At 45.6% G+C, this 19,335-nt stretch overlaps 1 protein-coding gene across 1 annotated transcript in view; it reads right to left on the reverse strand.

Moving 5' to 3' along the window:
- Positions 1 to 1,469: 1,469 nt before the first annotated feature.
- The window catches only part of jupb (junction plakoglobin b), a 101,150-nt gene continuing 83,284 nt past the window's right edge, over positions 1,470 to 19,335 (reverse strand). The window contains 7 exon segments of the mRNA XM_076267096.1: positions 1,470 to 1,713; positions 2,265 to 2,403; positions 6,196 to 6,238; positions 8,037 to 8,158; positions 11,429 to 11,579; positions 12,329 to 12,448; positions 18,005 to 18,157. Of these exon segments, the coding sequence (XP_076123211.1) occupies positions 2,267 to 2,403; positions 6,196 to 6,238; positions 8,037 to 8,158; positions 11,429 to 11,579; positions 12,329 to 12,448; positions 18,005 to 18,157 (726 nt within the window). The 3' untranslated portion in view covers positions 1,470 to 1,713; positions 2,265 to 2,266.

Here is a 19,335-nt window from a genome sequence, read left to right on the forward strand (position 1 = left end):
GTAGCCTATCTGCCCACTGTACTATATGTGTGCAGTAGCCTATCTGCCCACTGTACTATATGTGTGCAGTAGCCTATCTGCCCACTGTACTATATGTGTGCAGTAGCCTATCTGCCCACTGTACTATATGTGTGCAGTAGGCTATCTGCCCACTGTACTATATGTGTGCAGTAGCCTATCTGCCCACTGTACTATATGTGTGCAGTAGGCTATCTGCCCACTGTACTATATGTGTGCAGTAGCCTATCTGCCCACTGTACTATATGTGTGCAGTAGCCTATCTGCCCACTGTACTATATGTGTGCAGTAGCCTATCTGCCCACTGTACTATATGTGTGCAGTAGCCTAACAATGTGGGTACATTGTGTATGTGAGACAAAAAGAAAAGTGCACCAAGAATGACAATAGCCATTGTAGTTAATATAGTTTATTTTATTTCAAAAAAAGTTTCCAACTAAAAATGTTCTGTAAAAATGCATATTCATAGTTAATATCCCTCCCTTGCCCATACTAGTGAGTTACAGACCTCCGTTATCATTTGTAATATATATATTTGTTTGTTTGTTTGTTTGTTTGTTTGTTTGTTTGTTTACTTGGAATGTGCTGAGAGGCATCTTTTTCTATTGTCTATATCTAAGGATTATGGGTACTGTGTCACCCAGCAACACCTGCAATGACCACAGCAATACAACAATGAATGGGAGAAACAAACAAACGAACAGACAGACAGACAGACAGACAGACAAAGCTACATGATTATCATCACAAAATAAATCTCTTTGGCTTAAATCCCCCAGCCCCTCACCTCTGTGGTTCAGTTATGAGTCCCCCCAACCTCCCAACCCCACATCCCTCCAACCCCACATCCCTCGCCCTAAAGAAGTTTTCCTTAAAACTACTCGCAGTGGAGAACGGTCAGTATTATCAGGTCAATGGTAGGAACTAAATGGAAAAATTCACAAATGGCTCTTTCTGAGTGAGTGCATGTGTTTTTGTGTGTGTGTGTGTGTGTGTGTGTGTGTGTGTGTGGGTTTGTAAGTTGGCATATGCATGTCCGTCTCTCTCTCTCTCTCTCTCTCTCTCTCTCTCTCTCTCTCTCTCTCTCTCTCTCTCTCTCTCTCTCTCTCTCTGTGTGTGTGTGTTGTTCATCACCACATTTGAGTGTCGCCTGTTTATGCGCAAAAACAAACATACCCTGCAACTTAAACAGAGGATCTGATGGTGGCTCCTGAAATGTGGCTATGCGAAGGTCTGGCCACACATACTGAGCTGGACAGACTGCACAGCCTAGAGCTCGGACACCAGGGTCAGACGTTTGGGTCCGTCTGTCACAGGGTCTCTGCAAATCATTGACCTTTTGACCTTTGGAGGCGTGGAGGCTACCAGGGTCGCCTCGTAGGAGCTGGAGGTTGTGTCCTACATGCAGTAAGAGATACAAAAGTATAGCCCACCCCCCCACCCCCCCAACACAGAAAGTCTGCAAGGAAATAGCTAACACACAGCGTCTAAAAGGGGAGGCCTGGCCACCCGTAACATCAAGGTTAAAACAAAGCAACTTTGAACACGGAATCAACTTTGTTTTTGTATACAACATACAACAGTTCCAGACAGCCCAACCCTGTGACATGGTTTCTTCCCTTTGTGATGTCATCATAGCTTGCTTTAGGCCCCGACTCTGCAATAGATGATCATTCTCTCTCCTCAATCTTGTGCCTGAAAAAAGTCAGAAATGAATAAGGATCTACAATTTAGCACTTATTGCACATTTAATGTTAAGAGTTAACAATATCCTGGATAGGAGTGTGTGTGTGTGTGTGCGTGTATATATATATATACTCAAGATATCAGTTTAATATATACAACTTATGCCATATAACATGGTTATCAGCCATAGGAGGCAGGGTTAAAGTGTCACCAGTGCAGACTTGCCTTGTCCCTAAGGCGGGGATCACATTAGCCAGCGGCAAGTGCCATATTTCCTATGGTTCTCTATGGTTCGGCAGCGGAACGGTGGCAACGCTGGCGTAACGCTAGCGTTGAACAAGCTGAGCATTGAACTTGGTTCGACTTTCAAAGCGCAACGCGAGCGTAAATTGACAAACCGTTTGTGTTGCTTAGGAACGAGATATCTTATTATGGTCTGAGCCTTGCGTTACGTTTGTCTTGCCGCTGGCTGATGTGATCCCCGCCTTACTGTTAGAGGGGCTCTGGGTAGGCAGTGTCCCTTACTGTTAGAGGGGCTCTGGGTAGGCATTGTCCCTTACTGTTAGAGGGGCTCTGGGTAGGCCTGCCGGGGGTCATAGGTCATGTCGGGCATGTAGGCCTCATGCAGCTCCGCGTCCAATGGAAGACCGTCCATGGGAATGTCAGCATAGCCATAGGGAGGGTATGCTCCGTCCAGCTCTAAGGTGTGTGGGTGAGAAAATTACACTGTTAGTGCTGTGTCTCCCTCTATCACACACACACACACACACACACACACACACACACACACACAAAGCTCTGTAGGCCTGTTTCGCTTTCATAGAGTGGGATAGACCATTTGGCTCAAACTAGCATTGAGATAATTGACTAGCATTGCATTGACTACTGTAACTATTGAGAAGGCATGCAGAATCCTTACTGGTCAGCTACAACACAGTTGCTATAGGTAACATGCTGGCTAGCATGCTAACTAATGTCTGTCTGCTGTCTGTATATCAATTGGTCTGCCTGTTATGTCTTATGTTGCATTGAATTGGTGTGTGCTAATCTAATCTAATCTAATCTAATATAGTGTTCTAAAAGCTTTGTTATATTTTTACTAAGTGGTCCAACCCTGACCATTGTGCTACATAGTGCATAGTCTGAATGACTAGATGTTCAAACCCTGACCATTGTGCTACATAGTGCATAGTCTAGATGACTAGATGCTTAAACCCTGACCATTGTGCTGCATAGTGCATGGTCTAGATGACTAGATGGTCCAACCCTGACCATTGTGCTGCATAGTGCATAGTCTAGATGACTAGATGGTCCAATCCTGACCATTGTGCTGCATAGTGCATAGTCTAGATGGTCCAACCCTGACCATTGTGCTGCATAGTGCATAGTACTGTATAGATGACTAGATGGAAATTTGGGGCAGTCGTGGCCTACTTGTTAGGGCTTCGGACTTGTAACCGGAGGGTCTAATCTCAGTCTACGGCTGAAGTGCCCTTGAGCAAGGCACCTAACCCCTCACTGCTCCCCGAGCGCCGCTGTAGCAGGCAGCTCACTGCGTCGGGATTAGTGTGTGCACTGTGTGTTCACTGTGTGCTGAGTGTGTTTCACTAATTCACAGATTGGGATAAATGCAGAAACCAAATTTCCCTCACGGGATCAAAACAGTATATATACTTAAATGATGGGTGCGCTCATCTGTTCTTTACATGACCGTATACCGGGGACATGAATTTGACCCCAGATCTAGTTGCCTACGAAAACATGCTTCAGAAAACGGCCAGTGGCCCAATGCATTATGGGGGCATTCAAATGAAAACCTCCACAAATCCACCGCTGTTTTCACTGTCAGGGAACAGTGACTCGGGGTTCTTGACTTCTCTCTCTTTCTCTCTCCCTCTCTCTTTCATTATCCCTCAATCATCTTTCCAGTCATCACTTTACACTTGTGCCGGTATCTCTCCCTCTCTTTTTCTCTCTCGTCTCTCTTTCTCTCCTCCTCTCTCACTATCCCTAACTCATCACTTAATCTTCTCAGGGATATTGGGACCATATTTATTGTGCTGGTCTGTCTCAGCTTACTGTAACACTCTGTGACGATCATGCCCATTCATACACGCTCACACGCTCACACGCACACACACGCACACCCGCACATGCACACACACACGCACATGCACACACACTCACACCCGCACATGCACACGCACACACACACACACACGCACACGCTCACACGCACACCCGCACATGCACACACACACGCACACACACACACACATGCACACACACTCACACCCGCACATGCACACACACACGCACACACACACGCACATGCACACACACTCACACCCGCACATGCACGCACACACACTCACACCCGCACATGCACACACACACACACGCACATGCACACGCACATGCACACACACTCACACCCGCACATGCACACGCTCACACCCGCACATGCACACGCACACACACACACACACGCACATGCACACACACTCACACCCGCACATGCACACGCACTCACACCCGCACATGCACACGCACACACACACGCACATGCACACACACTCTGACCCGTACATGCACACGCACACACACTCACACCCGCACATGCACGCACACACACTCACACCCGTACATGCACACGCACACACAAGCACATGCACACATACACACACGCACATGCACACATACACACACACACACACGCACACACAAGCACATGCACACATACACACACGCACATGCACACATACACACACACACACACACACTCATACGCACACGCACACACACCCATGCACACGCACACACCAGACCTGATATGTCAGGTTTATTAGACACACAGCAGGACTGGAAGGGTATAATTAAAGATGAAGGAAAGTGCCTAACCTTTTTAGAGTGTGTGCGTGCGTGCGTGCGTGCGCGCGCGGGTGTGTGTGTCCTTGTATGAAGTACACTTGTGTGTGAGTGCATGTGTCTATCTATGTGTCTCCGCGTGTGTACACTCCACTCATGAGTGTGTGTGTGGGTGTGTGTGTGTGTGTGTGTCTATGTATGAAGTACACTTGTGTGTGAGTGCAGGTGTCTATGTGTCTCCACCTGTGTACACTCCACTCATGAGTGTGTTTGTGTGTGTGTGTATGTGTGTGTGAGAGAGAGAGAGTCATTGCTGGCTGTAATGATCGCCCTCTGGTGTAAACTTTGCGCTTTGTCACTTCTGGCATTGCTGACAGACAGGAAACCAATAGAGCAAGACTCATGCTAAATCACTCTGCACTCTCTCTCACACTCTCTCTCTCTCTCTCTCTGTATCTCTCTCACTCTCTCTCTCTGTATCTCTCTCTCACATACACACTTTCTCTTCCCCTTCTTTCTCCATCTCTCTTTCCTCTCTCTACATGTCATTCAATCATTCTATTTTATTTCTCTCGTTAGAATGCACTCCATACCTCTCTCTCCTTTTCTCTCTCTCTCTCTCTTTTATCCCTCTTTCTATATCATTCACTCTCCTTTCTTTCTCATTAGCATTTCTTTATCTCCTTTTTCTCTTCCCCCCCCCCTCCTCTCCTCTTCCATCTTCCTCTCCGTGCTCTTGTTCCTTCTCTCCACCTTCTAAATTCACTCCCAGAGAGCACTTCCTGCCAGCATGCTAAATCAGCATGTATTCCTAAATAAAATGAGAAATAAACACCCTCGTCCATATTCATAGAGGAGTATTGATTACAGCTCAAGGAAGCACCAGTCTCTCTCATTCTCTTTCTCTCTCTGGAAAAAAAAGAGAGAGAGAGAAAGGGGAAGAGAATGCACTAAATATGAGGAAATCTGTCCATTCATTAAATTCAAGTCGTCCCTGAGTTTCAAACTTGCCCATAGAGTCTAAATGACCAAAATGTCCAAATGTCCAAAATCACAACATGCCAATCTAGTGTATACACGGCCCTTATGACCAAGAGCCGAGAGCTTAAAAGTAAAAGTAGGAAACTAAAAATAATTTAGGCCCTGAAGGGTTACGACCTGAAGAGATCTTACTGGTACTCATTGCATGCAGTACACTTAGACAATCTACTGATATACTCTCTCTTGCTATTTATTATAATATTTCTTTATCATTCTTTCTTCAAACTCGGACAGAAAAAGCTGAGCACCAAACGAAATTTCACTACATGCTTTACGTTAGTATTGCTATGTATGTGACAAATAAACCTCCTTGTATCCTTGATATTTGTTTCATGTTAGTCTGTCAAAGTTGAATGCCTGAGGGTACTACCATAGGAAGAATAATGTACCATTTTTTTCTGAAACTGCAAATTCTCTTGTTTAAGTTTCACCTGCTGATCGGATCTCTTTTATGTTGCATTCTGTACCTGTGCGGGTCTTAACAACAGCAAGAGTTGTTATTGAGGAGCTCTCATGGACGTGACCATTATGTGTAACACACGCTGTTGCTTTAAAGAACATGAATGCAGAGAGATCACTCACCATCTGTCATGTAGCCAGCCTCCAGGGGAACACTGTTATGGGCCTGTGGAGGGAGGAACAGAGGATTAAGCACAGACAGAGAGGAAGGCAGGCAGACAGACAGACACACAGACAGGAAGGCAGGCAGACAGACACACAGACAGGAAGGCAGGCAGACAGACAGACAGACAGGAAGGCAGGCAGACAGACAGACAGACAGGAAGGCAGGCAGACAGGCGGAATGACTGATAATGGTATTGTTATGGTAAGTTCATGTTAAATGTTAACAATAAGAACAAAATTAGGTAATACACAGTAAGAGCCCCCCCACCCCCACCAGACACACACACACACACACACAAAATAACCAAATTCTACCTCTGCTGTCATCATACCAACAGACATCAGCTCAGCCTAGTTGTCTTACTACTCCTGGCGTTTAAGACTACAGGCTGCCTCTAATCATAAGCACTAATACGTCAGTGGTGGGATGCACCAGTCTTCCTAGGCCTGATTTACACACTCTGCAAGCCATAGGTATTCTGCGCCCATAATTAAATATTGATTCAAATCACACACAGCAAACAAACTGCAGCATGCACGGACATGTTCCTCGGATGCGTGTTTTGATCTCCTCTGTGCACCGGGCGATGCCGTGCAACCTTAATGGCATGCCTTCGACCCATTTCCCCCTCCACCAAAATCAGCATGAATTACTGTAACAACAACATAGCAAATAATATGCCAGTCAGTCAGGGGGTGCCAGTGATGTTATTGCACTTCCTAATGACGCTTCTGAGGAGAACTGCTTGACATAAATATTTCACAAGTTTGCATATCTGGATGATTTGTTTGGCAAGCCAATAAACAGGCTTGGCCTGAGAGCTGACCATGGTCCTGAAACACTGTCTGTCTGTCTGGTCCGGTCCGACCAACACCGTTAGGCTAACACTCTAAAGACTGTTTGTCCGGTCCGACCAACACCGTTAGGCTAACACTCTAAAGACTGTTTGTCTGGTCCGACCAACACCGTTAGGCTAACACTCTGAAGACTGTCTCTCTCTGTCTCGTCCTACCAACACTGTTAGGCTATCACTCTGAAGACTGTCTCTCTCTGTCTGATCCGACCAACACCGTTAGGCTATCACTCTGAAGACTGTCTCTCTCTGTCTGGTCTGACCAACACCGTTAGGCTATCACTCTGAAGACTGTCTCTCTCTGGTCTGACCAACACTGTTAGGCTATCACTCTGAAGAGTCCACCACCAGATCCCCATTCAGGTCTCTGTTTCTCCAGAAACCTGCTAGTCAAGTTCCTTCTATATCCTCTTTCACTTCAACTTTCAACTATAATTCATCCCAGAGGTATTAGAGTGATGGTATGGATGGTAATATGGATGGTAATGCTAAGGGCACACAAGAAACATAAATAAGAAACATAAGGACATAAACTACTCATGACTATACAAATCATATGACCTGTATTTTGACTTCAGGGCTCTCAGGCATGAAGGTGATGTTTTGCTTCAGGTGTGAATGGTAAGGGTGTGCTTCTGGTGTTAAAGGTGAGGGTGTGCTTCCGGTGTGAATGGTGAAGGTGTGAATCAGGTGTTAAAGGTGAGGGTGTGCTTCAGGTGTGAAGGGTGAAGGTGTGAATCAGGTGTTAAAGGTGAGGGTGTGCTTCAGGTGTTAAAGGTGAGGGTGTGCTTCAGGTGTTAAAGGTAAGACTGCGCTTCAGGTGTGAATGATGAGCGTGTGCTTCAGGGGAATGGAGAGTAAGAAAGGTGACAATCACACTAAAGTTTTGCCATGACCCCTCCGGGCCTATAGGGGCCACTGAAGACCAGTGTGAGCTCAACTCACCAGCTCCCAGGCGGCAGGGTCGTGCTTGAAGAGCGAGTGCGTCAGCTCCACAGACACCCGCTTCCTGTAGTCGGAACTCTTGTCCTCGGAGATGCGGAAGAGGACCGCCGCCGCATATGTGGCTGCAGACAGAGGCACACACAGGTCAGTTCCTTTGCTTATATTATATTTGCTAATGTATATGTATTGTGTAAATGTGTGTGTTATTGTACATACAGCACTGGAAAGACCACTGCACATATTTATGTCATCCTATGGTTATTGAGTGACATTCGAATGAGTTGACAGTCATATTCAAAACGAAGAGACCACTGCAAATTTGAATATGACCGTCAATTCATTCGAATGACACTCAGCAACCGTAGGATGACATCAGAAAAATGTGTAGTGGTCTCTTTTCCCAGTAATTTCCTGTGTATTAGCTGCATTGAATCATTGAATAAAGTACATTGTATTCAGTAGAGAGACAGACCGTGAGAGAGACAAGAGGGTCAGAAAGAGAAAGAGAGATGCTGTCAATAATAGACTGACAGACTGACAGCCAGCGCTCGGGGGGAGGGGAGGTATGAGAAGCAGATGGCAAGAGGCATGGAAAGAAAAGAGAAGGAGGTAGGAAAGACAGAGAGGAGAGAGAGGGAGGAGGATGAGGACAGGTGGAGAGAGAGGAGAGAGGGAGGAGGATGAGGACAGGTGGAGAGAGAGGAGAGAGGGAGGAGGATGAGGACAGGTGGAGAGAGAGAGGAGAGAGGGAGGAGGATGAGGACAGGTGGAGAGAGAGGAGAGAGGGAGGAGGAGGACAGGTGGAGAGAGAGAGGAGAGAGGGAGGAGGATGAGGACAGGTGGAGAGAAAGGAGAGAGGGAGGAGGATGAGGACAGGTGGAGAGAGAGGAGAGAGGGAGGAGGAGGAGGACAGGTGGAGAGAGAGAGGAGAGAGGGAGGAGGATGAGGACAGGTGGAGAGAGAGGAGAGAGGGAGGAGGAGGAGGACAGGTGGAGAGAGAGAGGAGAGAGGGAGGAGGATGAGGACAGGTGGAGAGAGAGGAGAGAGGGAGGAGGATGAGGACAGGTGGAGAGAGAGGAAAGAGGGAGGAGGATGAGGACAGGTGGAGAGAGAGGAGAGAGGGAGGAGGAGGACAGGTGGAGAGAAAGGAGAGAGGGAGGAGGATGAGGACAGGTGGAGAGAGAGAGGAGAGAGGGAGGAGGATGAGGATAGGTGGAGAGAGAGGAGAGAGAGGGAGGAGGATGAGGACAGATGGAGAGAGCCACAGAACAAGAGAGATGATGACAGCAATGGTGGAGGAGTGTGATGGGGAGAGAGAGATGAGATGTTGAGTGGTGAGCGTGCAAATAATGACTAGTCATGAGATGGTGTTAATTGGCGTTTACAGGGACAATTAAGCCGCCTTCGCATCAGAGAAGAGAGAGAGCCGGAGCCAAGCAGAGAGCTGATGGCACTCAGAGAAATGCAGCAGCACTTGGAGGTTCACAAACTCAACCCAAACACTGACGGCTAACACACCAATTAAGATGATTAAGGAGACTGGTGGGGAAACAGGAAGTGAATGGATACACTCCTCAATCTCCTGTGTGTGAAGCTATCAATTATAGACAAGCCGACAGGCACAAGCAAACAACACACAGGCAGGCACGCTCAAACACACACACTTGAACTCAATCACATCAGTGTGCATAGAAGAAAATGACTGATAGAGGTACGATCTTGTGGTTAATAAAGTGATCAATAGAAGAATGGATGGAATGACAGAGGGCTAGTTAAACAAATTGATTGTTGGACATACAGATGAAAGGATAGATAGGTAGATGGATGGAGGAATAGATGGCATGTTCAAATAGATAGAGGGATGGACATATGTATAGACCAGGAGTATTCCATTAAACTTCAGCGAGGTCCAGTTACGGAAATTTTCCTCAATCAAAGGTCCAGAGCATCATAATGTTTAACATGTGATAGGCTATATAAAATCGTTATTAAAAGCTCTGTTCTCGCTGTCTAGCTTTCTCCTCTTTGAGCAATCCATATAACTATATAATCCAAATAACGTACTTATCGATAACGTACTGTTACGACCTTGCCGGTCTCCGTCTGCCTGCCTGTTTCGGTCGTTCTGTGTGCAGGGTGGAGCGAGGCACAGGTGCTGCTGATCACCTGATTGGGGCACCTGCACTATAAAAGAGGCTACCTGGCTGGAGTTCGGGGTTCCCTCTCTCCACTGCAACATGCGTCGCCTTTGTCTTTTGTTTGGGTTTAGCACATTACTCTGATTTACACCACACCTTTGTTTTCTTACCATCTCATTAATACTGACTTCACTTCACATTTTGCATACATGATTACTTTAATAAATACATATTTTTCGTTAACTCTTTATCCACGTGTGGTCTCCCTATGTTAAATCACCCAGAACGAGCCGGGTGGTTGTAACACGTACATATTCATCCTCTCCTCTTTCAGTTTCCCTGTCAGGCTAACAGTGAATAAGGTGTAGCGGACTTTCTTCACTTATTAGGCTATCAGTGAGTCTCTGCACCATTGTAACTTCACTCCCTGACTCGACTTTATTAGGATGCACAGATTTGATTGGCTGAGTAGCAGCAAGCGAGATGATGGTTCCTGAAGCTCCTGAAGTAAAGGATCTTATTGTTATAGCCTACAAAACATTTTGCGCAGCTTTGAAATCTTCAGTGAAGATCTCAATAATTATGGTCCGGGTCGGATCACGTCAGGGTCTGGACTCAGACCGCGGTCCGCCTATTGAGGACCTCTGGTATAGACAAATAGATAGAGGGATGGATGGATGCATGGATTAATGGACAGGTAGATGAGTAGTATGAGCGATGTGCAGTAGATGAGTGGTGTGGATGGATGTGTGGTAGATGAGTGGTGTGGATGTGTGGGGTGGATGTGTGGTGTGGATGTGTGGATGGATGTGTGGATGGATGTGTGGATGGATGTGTGGTAGATGAGTGGTAGATGAGTGGTGTGGATGTGTGGTAGATGTGTGGTGTGGATGTGTGGGTGAATGAGTGTGGTAGATGTGTGGTGTGGATGTGTGGTGTGGATGGATGTGTGGTGTGGATGTGTGGATGGATGTGTGGCAGATGAGTGGTGTGGATGGATGTGTGGTAGATGAGTGGTGTGGATGGATGTGTGGGTGGATGTGTGGTGTGGATGTGTGGCAGATGAGTGGTGTGGATGGATGTGTGGTAGATGAGTGGTGTGGATGTGTGGATGGATGTGTGGTAGATGTGTGGTGTGGATGGATGTGTGGGTAGATGTGTGGTGTGGATGTGCGGTGTAGATGGATGTGTGGTGTGGATGGATGTGTGGTGTGGATGGATGTGTGGTGTGGATGGATGTGTGGGTGTTCTCACCGATGCCCTCGTTGGTGGAGTGCAGCAGCTCCATGAGAGGGGCGGAGGCTCCTTCTGCATCGATCATCTCAGCAGACTGCTTATCCAGAGCCAGCTCACACAACACACCCGCAGCAACGCGCTTCACGTTCTCAACGTACGAGTATAGCAGCTGCACACAGAGAGAGAGAGATAGAAAGAGAGAATTAAACATGCACACACACACACACACACACACACACACACACACACAGCAGACTGCTTATCCAGAGCCAGCTCACACAACACACCCGCAGCAACGCGCTTCACGTTCTCAACGTACGAGTATAGCAGCTGCACACAGAGAGAGAGAATTAAACATGCACACACACACAAACACACACAAGAGACTGCTTATTCAGGGCATCCTTGCAGAACACACCCGTAGCCATCTGCTTCCCATTTTCCCACATATGACTGCATAGAGATAGTCAGAGAGGAAAACACACACACACACACACACAGACAGATTCTCACACACACACACACACACACACACACCCTCTCCAGTGTTTCCCATGAGAAACATGGGACTGAGAGAAGAAAACACACTCCAGCCCATTTCCACCTGATATCTGGCCAGTGTTTCTCAGCCTATTCCTCCAGGACCCCAATCTGATCCAAACAAGTGCACACACACACACACACACACACACACACACACACACAGAGAGAGAGAGAGCTGAGCTGACTCAACCACTGTGAAATGCGATATAGGTTGAATGACCACAACAGTGCTTGAACACAGATATGCACGCACGCACGCACGCACACACACACACACACACACACACACACACACACACACACACACACACACACACACACACACACACACACACACACACACACACACACACTCAGACACACAGTAAGCTGTACCTGTACAAACAGAGGGATGGTCTGCATGTTGGCGATCTCTCCTCTGTTGATGGGGTCTCTGGCCAGGATGTGCAGGGCTCCTGTGCAGCCTTCCACAATCTCCTCCATACGCACACCATCCTGAGCAATACAAGCATCAACAGGCAAGTCAAAGAATAGTTTAAAAAGTAAAGAATGAAAAACAAAAAAAACAAAACACAAAAGGTAATAGTACATACATTTCCTTTCAGGGCCAAAAATGCCTGACCAATAGGGTCCGATAGTTCCCCCTCATAGAGTAACACCCAAATAGTTAATAATCAGAGTTTCTGAGAAACACACACAGACAATGTATTCACAGGGCTGGATGCATTTGATGCCTGATGCACAAACATGGTTCTGAAGTTTAGTGTTGTGGTTTTCAGAAGTGGCATCAAGTCACATCAACTTCTACTTGTACCTCTACTTTGAACTTATACTTATAGCTGTGAGTGATGACTACAACTACACTTTTAGCTGTGAGAGATCTCTCACAGCTAAAATAGTAATCTCTCACAGCAGTAATTTACTATTACATTACATTACATTTCATTAAGCAGACACTTCTTGACCAAAGTGACTTACATATGTCAGCTATATTACAAGGGATCACATTGTCCCCTGAGCAACTTGGGGTGAGGTGCCTTGCTCAAGGGCACAACGGTGGAAGCCGGGAATTGAACCGACAACTTTCAGGCTACTGCACGTTAGCCCAGCTCCTTAACCACTACACTACCACAGCCTGAAACCACTTATAGCTGTGATAGATTATAACTTTACTTATAGCTGTGAAAGATCGATGACTGACATTACAGACTAACAACTTCTTTATTTGCCTCTTTCAGAAAACCACATAAGTATTAGTTTCAGGAGTTTGTGTATAAAGTTACAAACTTTCTGGGTTCCTGAAAAAAAGGTTGCTATCCCATTTCCCTCGTTTGTTCAAAAAGCAGCTCACTGCATAAATCCCTCCATACATACATACTGAGATCCTGCATAATCCAAAGACTCTGAGTCTCAATCCCTAAAAACACTGAATCCCTCTTGGTTTCCCATAATTGTGTGGGATTTTAAGTCTATATGGCTTTAAAGTTGCCTTTGAACTGTTTTGTATCGCTCGCGCTTGTTTGAGGTTGCAAGCGGGGTCCTCTGGGGTTTCCCTCCAAAACACACACAGCTCAAGTTTCTGCAGCACTTTATTATTGTCTTTTCTCCCCTTCTGTGTTTGCAAAGTTTGGTGTAGCCAGTCTTTTTTTACCTCAATATTTCTGATCATCACAAACTCCTTTCATAGCAGCTGTTCACTGTTAGAGGACAGAGGGAGAAAAGTGACCACCATGGCTCTAGTGTCAAACTCTGTGAGGTAACTAATTCCCAGCCTACTTGTGAAGCTGTGCCACCTGCTGGACAAACAGGTGACATCAACCCACCAGCTGCCCTCAGACTGCCCATCTGCCTTGGTCAGGAGCAGAACAGGGGTGCACGCACGCACAGATCCTGCCTTACTCCTGCCTGTGCAGTCCACTCCTGTCCAATCCCTGTGAAGCACTTCATAACTCTGGCTAGAAACTTGCACAACACTGCTTATGCTCACTTTTGTACTTCTTTTTGGAACAGGACTTGTGACGTGAAATGTGGAACTCAAAGACACCTAAATGCCCTGGACCCTGGCAGCCCAGACTTCCTGTACTCGCATTAGGCCTCTATCCTGACTTCCTGTACTCGCATTAGGCCTCTACCCTGACACTGTGATCATATCACTCAGTATGTAGCATGCTATTGATGTAGTGCCATATAATGGCCACATCTCTCCACTTAGCATACTTCTGCAGACGAATGACACACAATTATTATTATTATTATTATTGTTTTAAGCATATCATGTACATTTGGAAGAGAGAGAGAGAGAGACATTTTGGAGAGAGACAGGGCAGTGGAAAGAGACAGGATTGTGGAGAGAGACAGGACTGTGGAGAGAGACAGGACAAGAGACAGGACTGTGGAGAGAGACAGGACAAGAGACAGGACTGTGGAGAGAGACAGGACAAGAGACAGGACGAGAGACAGGACTGTGGAGAGAGACAGGACAGTGGAGAGAGACAGGACTGTGGAGAGAGACAGGACTGTGGACAGGACTGTGGAGAGAGACAGGACTGTGGAGAGAGACAGGACAGTGGAGAGAGACAGGACTGTGGAGAGAGACAGGACTGTGGACAGGACAGTGGAGAGAGACAGGACTGTGGAGAGAGACAGGACTGTGGACAGGACAGTGGAGAGAGACAGGACAGTGGAGAGAGATAGGACTGTGGACAGGACTGTGGAGAGAGACATGATTGTGGAGAGAGACAGGACTGTGGAGAGAGACAGGACAGTGGAGAGAGACATGATTGTGGAGAGAGACAGGACTGTGGAGAGAGACAGGACAGTGGAGAGAGACATGATTGTGGAGAGAGACAGGACTGTGGAGAGAGACAGGACTGTGGAGAGAGACAGGACTGTGGACAGGACTGTGGAGAGAGACAGGACTGTGGAGAGAGAAATGTGGTACAGTGATGCCAGCCCAAATGGCACACAATTTGAACCTCTTTTTAGGCACTTTATCAGTGAAAACCTGTTTATTAATTCAGGATTACCCCTTGTGACCAGTTGTTCTGACCTGTAGTTGTAATCTTTGAACCTGTAGTGCTCCTATTGTGCTTCCAATATGTGCTGAATCTGTGCATACTGCATCTGCTATCAAATGTACATATCTCTCTCCTGCCTTTTCTCTCCTCCTCTGTCCTGCCCTGCTTCACACCTCCACTTTTCCTCATCCCTCTCTTCCTCCTCTCTTTTCCTCATCCCTCTCTTCTCCTCTGGGCTGCCCTGCTTCACACCTCCACTTTTCCTCATCCCTCTCTTCCTCCTCTCTTTTCCTCATCCCTCTCTTCTCCTCTGGGCTGCCCTGCTTCACACCTCCACTTTTCCTCATCCCTCTCTTCCTCCTCTGCCCTGCTTCACACCTCCACTTTTCCTCATCCCTCTCTTCCTCCTCTTCACACCTCCACTTTTCCTCATCCCTCTCTTCCTCCTCTTCACACCTCCACTTTTCCTCATCCCTCTCTTCCTCCTCTTCACACCTCCACTTTTCATCATCCCTCTCTTTCTCCTCTCTTTTCCTCATCCCTCTCTTCCTCTACTGTGCTGCCCTTCTTCACACCTCCACTTTTCCTCATCCCTCTCTTTCTCTTTCCCTCAGGTAGATGAGCAGATCATGGGTGCCAGATTAACTCTGGTCCTAATGAAAGGAAACTGTTCCTTGCCATCGTGTTCCTTGGCATGTGTTTGCGCTCAGTCATGTCTAAACTGTGTATAAAAACAGAAAACCTCAAATGCCAAGACACAATACTCATTCTAAATAGTAGGTCCCCAACAATGAGCCCTTATTGTCTACAACTGACCGCTGTTGTTTCTTGAGACGTGACCTTTTACAATTGGTCAACCGGATAAAAAAAATGTGAATTAAATCTAGCCTTGTTAAAATAGCTGGTACAGTGGAACAAGAGGACAAGGGGATATCTTGAGATAATACATTCTGGTATATATTAGAATGCTGTGCTGAACATCGGACACCAAGAGTTACCATGCCTGTACTGTAACTCCAAGACTTATACTTATGGGGATCTGTGGGTATGTCTTTGTCTGTGTGTCAGTGTGTGTGTGTGTGTGTGTGTGTGTGTGTGTGTGTGTGTGTGTGTGTGTGTGTGTGTGTGTGTGAGACAGAGAGAGAGAGAGAGAGAGAAGTGATATAAAAGTAGCATTTTGTAAATGCGAAAATGTGTAAAAAATATATGTAAATATATTTATGTAAATATATGTTTGTATACTCGCGCTTTTGTCTTTCCTATTTTGCAGTCATATTGGAATTTTCCCTCCACAGGTACATGTACGCCCACGGGGGCGTTTCAGCGAAAAGAGGGGGCGTGTTCCGACGCAAACGCTCCCTGTTGATATTTTGCAGTTTCAGAAAACAATTCCGCCACAGACCAGGAACCTCCTGGTCTAAAGTCAGTGGCGCAAATTCAGATGCTATTTTAAGGGTGCATGCATGGCCACAGGCCTGCAGGAATGAATGCTATGCACACCGATATACAGACACCCTGTGCACAGATGGAAACATTCAAAGCCTTGATAATATTTGTCCGTTGCCCAGTTTTGTTCGTGCATTGGTCAACTAAAAATGTTGTAGCCTATAGTACATACATGCAATATCTTTACAACAACAACGCCTAATTATGACCTATTAATTTGGACAACTTTATACAGCCCTATAAAGGCTAAAATTACCTTTAGTTTTGTTCCAATTTCCCGTTGTGTATGGCTTTAAACATCGTGTGCGCTTTAACATCAGCAAGCACCACAATTTTGCCTACCTTGTTGTAGCCCATCTGAAATAACTCCAAACTTTGCTATGTTCCCTTCATCCTTTCGTTGTTTTCAAAAAACGTTTTAAATCCACGATGGCCTTAAAGTCTTGAGTTTGTGAATTTGCTTAAATAAGCTTATTATGTGCTGTTAAACAGCAACCATAGACAGTAAAAGAAAGCAGCAAAAGTAGCCTTGGCTACAATTTCTGTAGTTGCTGCGTCCATTCATTGTTATTCTCTCTCCTGCTCAAACAAAAGTTGTGCGTGCATTAAGTTGATGATAACGTGTTTACAAACTCTACTTTACATAAAATATTGTAAATAGCCTACTGTCATGCAGTTAATGGGATACTGTGCAGAGTTGGAAAGTTAGGTCAACTTGGAAACTGTTTCTCGTTGTTGAGTTGCCTGTTGGTAAGGTACAGCCGTAGCTTACACCTGCAGGAGCGCTTGCTTGGGCGCCTGTGTTGCGCAATGCACTTTGCTCCTCTCATCTATACGACGCAGTTCCCATTTCTCCAAACCATACATAATTACAAGGACAAATATTGCTACACGAGGGAAATCAGTGTGGTGTCCGATGTGAAAAAATAGGTATAAATCTAGCGAACACATTTCCACGAATCACGGATGTGTTGATGACATAAATTAGGAAATATTAGAGGACTTAATGAGACGTGATGTTGAACTGCATGCCGATGCCATTTAACCCAAATGCCACAGCAGCAGCACGGGAGAGGAGAGCTTATCTGACAGATCTGCATTAGTGAGGTAATGTTAGATTACATTGCAAAAATATCACTATGCATTCATAACCTCGTGATTCAGTGAGAGTGATCTCAAAACATCGGAAAGTGACATTTCTGTTTTACATTTTGTCAAGAGGAAAAATCAATAGCAAACTGTTATAGCGCTGTGAACCGTTCCTGGCTGCGCCTGGCAAATCCACCATCATAATAGCAATCCGCTATGGAACAAGCGTGCCTGTTGTTAAAGGGAATGTGAGATGACGCTCTAATTGGTTTATTGCATGTTACGCCCAAACCACACCCATGAGTAATGTAGCTACTACAGACCACCCCATTTTAGATTTGCTTCGGGCGCAACAGTCATTATCCCGCTGGTAAAATAGAAACAGCACACAAAGTCAATTGCGCGTGTCAAAAAACAGCGCGTAAAGTCAATTGCGCTAAAGTGCAAGATAGAGCCCAATGTGTGTGTGTGTGTGTGTGTGTGTGTGTGTGTAACTGACCTGGTAGGTCTGCTGAGCATTGGAGGCGTGTCTCTGGGTGTCCTGGTGTGCCTTTAGGAGCAGATTGACCAATCTTGGAATAGCCCCTGCCTCTCTCAACGGCGCTTGATTGGTTGGGCACAGGGCCAGGTTCCGAATCAGACCAACGGTAGCCTAAAGACAAAAGATAAGTCAAGACCAATTATTTTTATAGCGAAGTAAAAAAAAAAAAAAAAAAAAACTTGCAGTTTACTAAAGTGCCACACAGTCAAAAGTGAAAAGTGCAGCCATTTCCAAAAATAACACAAAGACAACAGATAAACACAAATAAACCTCGAAAGCCAGAGTAAACAAGTGACAAGGTCAGAGTTGCAATAAACAACAATAAACAATAACACATCTCTCCATTATGACTGGTCATCATTAACTGTTGAGGAGTGACTAAATGTATAAACTATATACTTTCAAAATAAAACAATGAATTATGTAACAAAAAAAATAATCTCAAATAAATAACTGTCACTGCAATAAACCACAGTTTGTCTCTAAAGCTCATCTCTGGCCCTAATCCTCACCATGTTCAACACCATACTTTTAGTCTTAATCCTCACCATGTACAACACCTTAGTCTTAGTCTTAATCCTAACCATGTTCAACACCATAGTCTTAGTCTTAATCCTCACCATGTACAACACCTTAGTCTTAGTCTTAATCCTAACCATGTTCAACACCATAGTCTTAGTCTTAATCCTCACCATGTTCAACACCATAGTCTTAGTCTTAATCCTCACCATGTTCAACACCTTTGTCTTAGTCTTAATCCTCACCAGGTTCAACACCATAGTCTTAGTCTTAATCCTCACCATGTTCAACACTTTTGTCTTAGTCTTAATCCTCCTGATATACAACACCTTAGTCTTAGCCTTAATCCTCACCATTAATGCCTTAGTCTTAGTCCTAAACCTCTCTTCATCTGACGGCCACAGTGTCATCAGTGGGTTTATGTCTATCTAGTTAAACTAGTCCAAAGTAACGAGTGGTAATAGAGGTACTGCAAATACAACCATCTTTGACTGGAGCCCTAATATGTTCAGGGCTGTGTGTGTGTGTGTGTGTGTGTGTGTGTGTGTGTGTGTGTGTGTGTTTTAACATTCTGCTCTGATAACAGATGTCCATGAGTGTAGTGTGTGCCTATGCTCCTCCTGTCGTCTGTTCGTGCAGGATGTCACTTCCAATAGCTTCATCTTACAGAAGACTCTGAAATCCTCACATAACCCTGGCTGAGCTGTTCTTGGCTCCTCAAACACACACACACACACACACACACACACACATACACACACACACTTCTC

The sequence above is a fragment of the Alosa pseudoharengus genome, unplaced genomic scaffold (genome assembly GCF_046254945.1).
Source record: "Alosa pseudoharengus isolate Yale_2024_CS ecotype anadromous, Long Island Sound unplaced genomic scaffold, YU_APseudo_1.1 YU_APseudo_1.1_scf_4, whole genome shotgun sequence".
NCBI lineage: Eukaryota > Metazoa > Chordata > Actinopteri > Clupeiformes > Clupeidae > Alosa > Alosa pseudoharengus.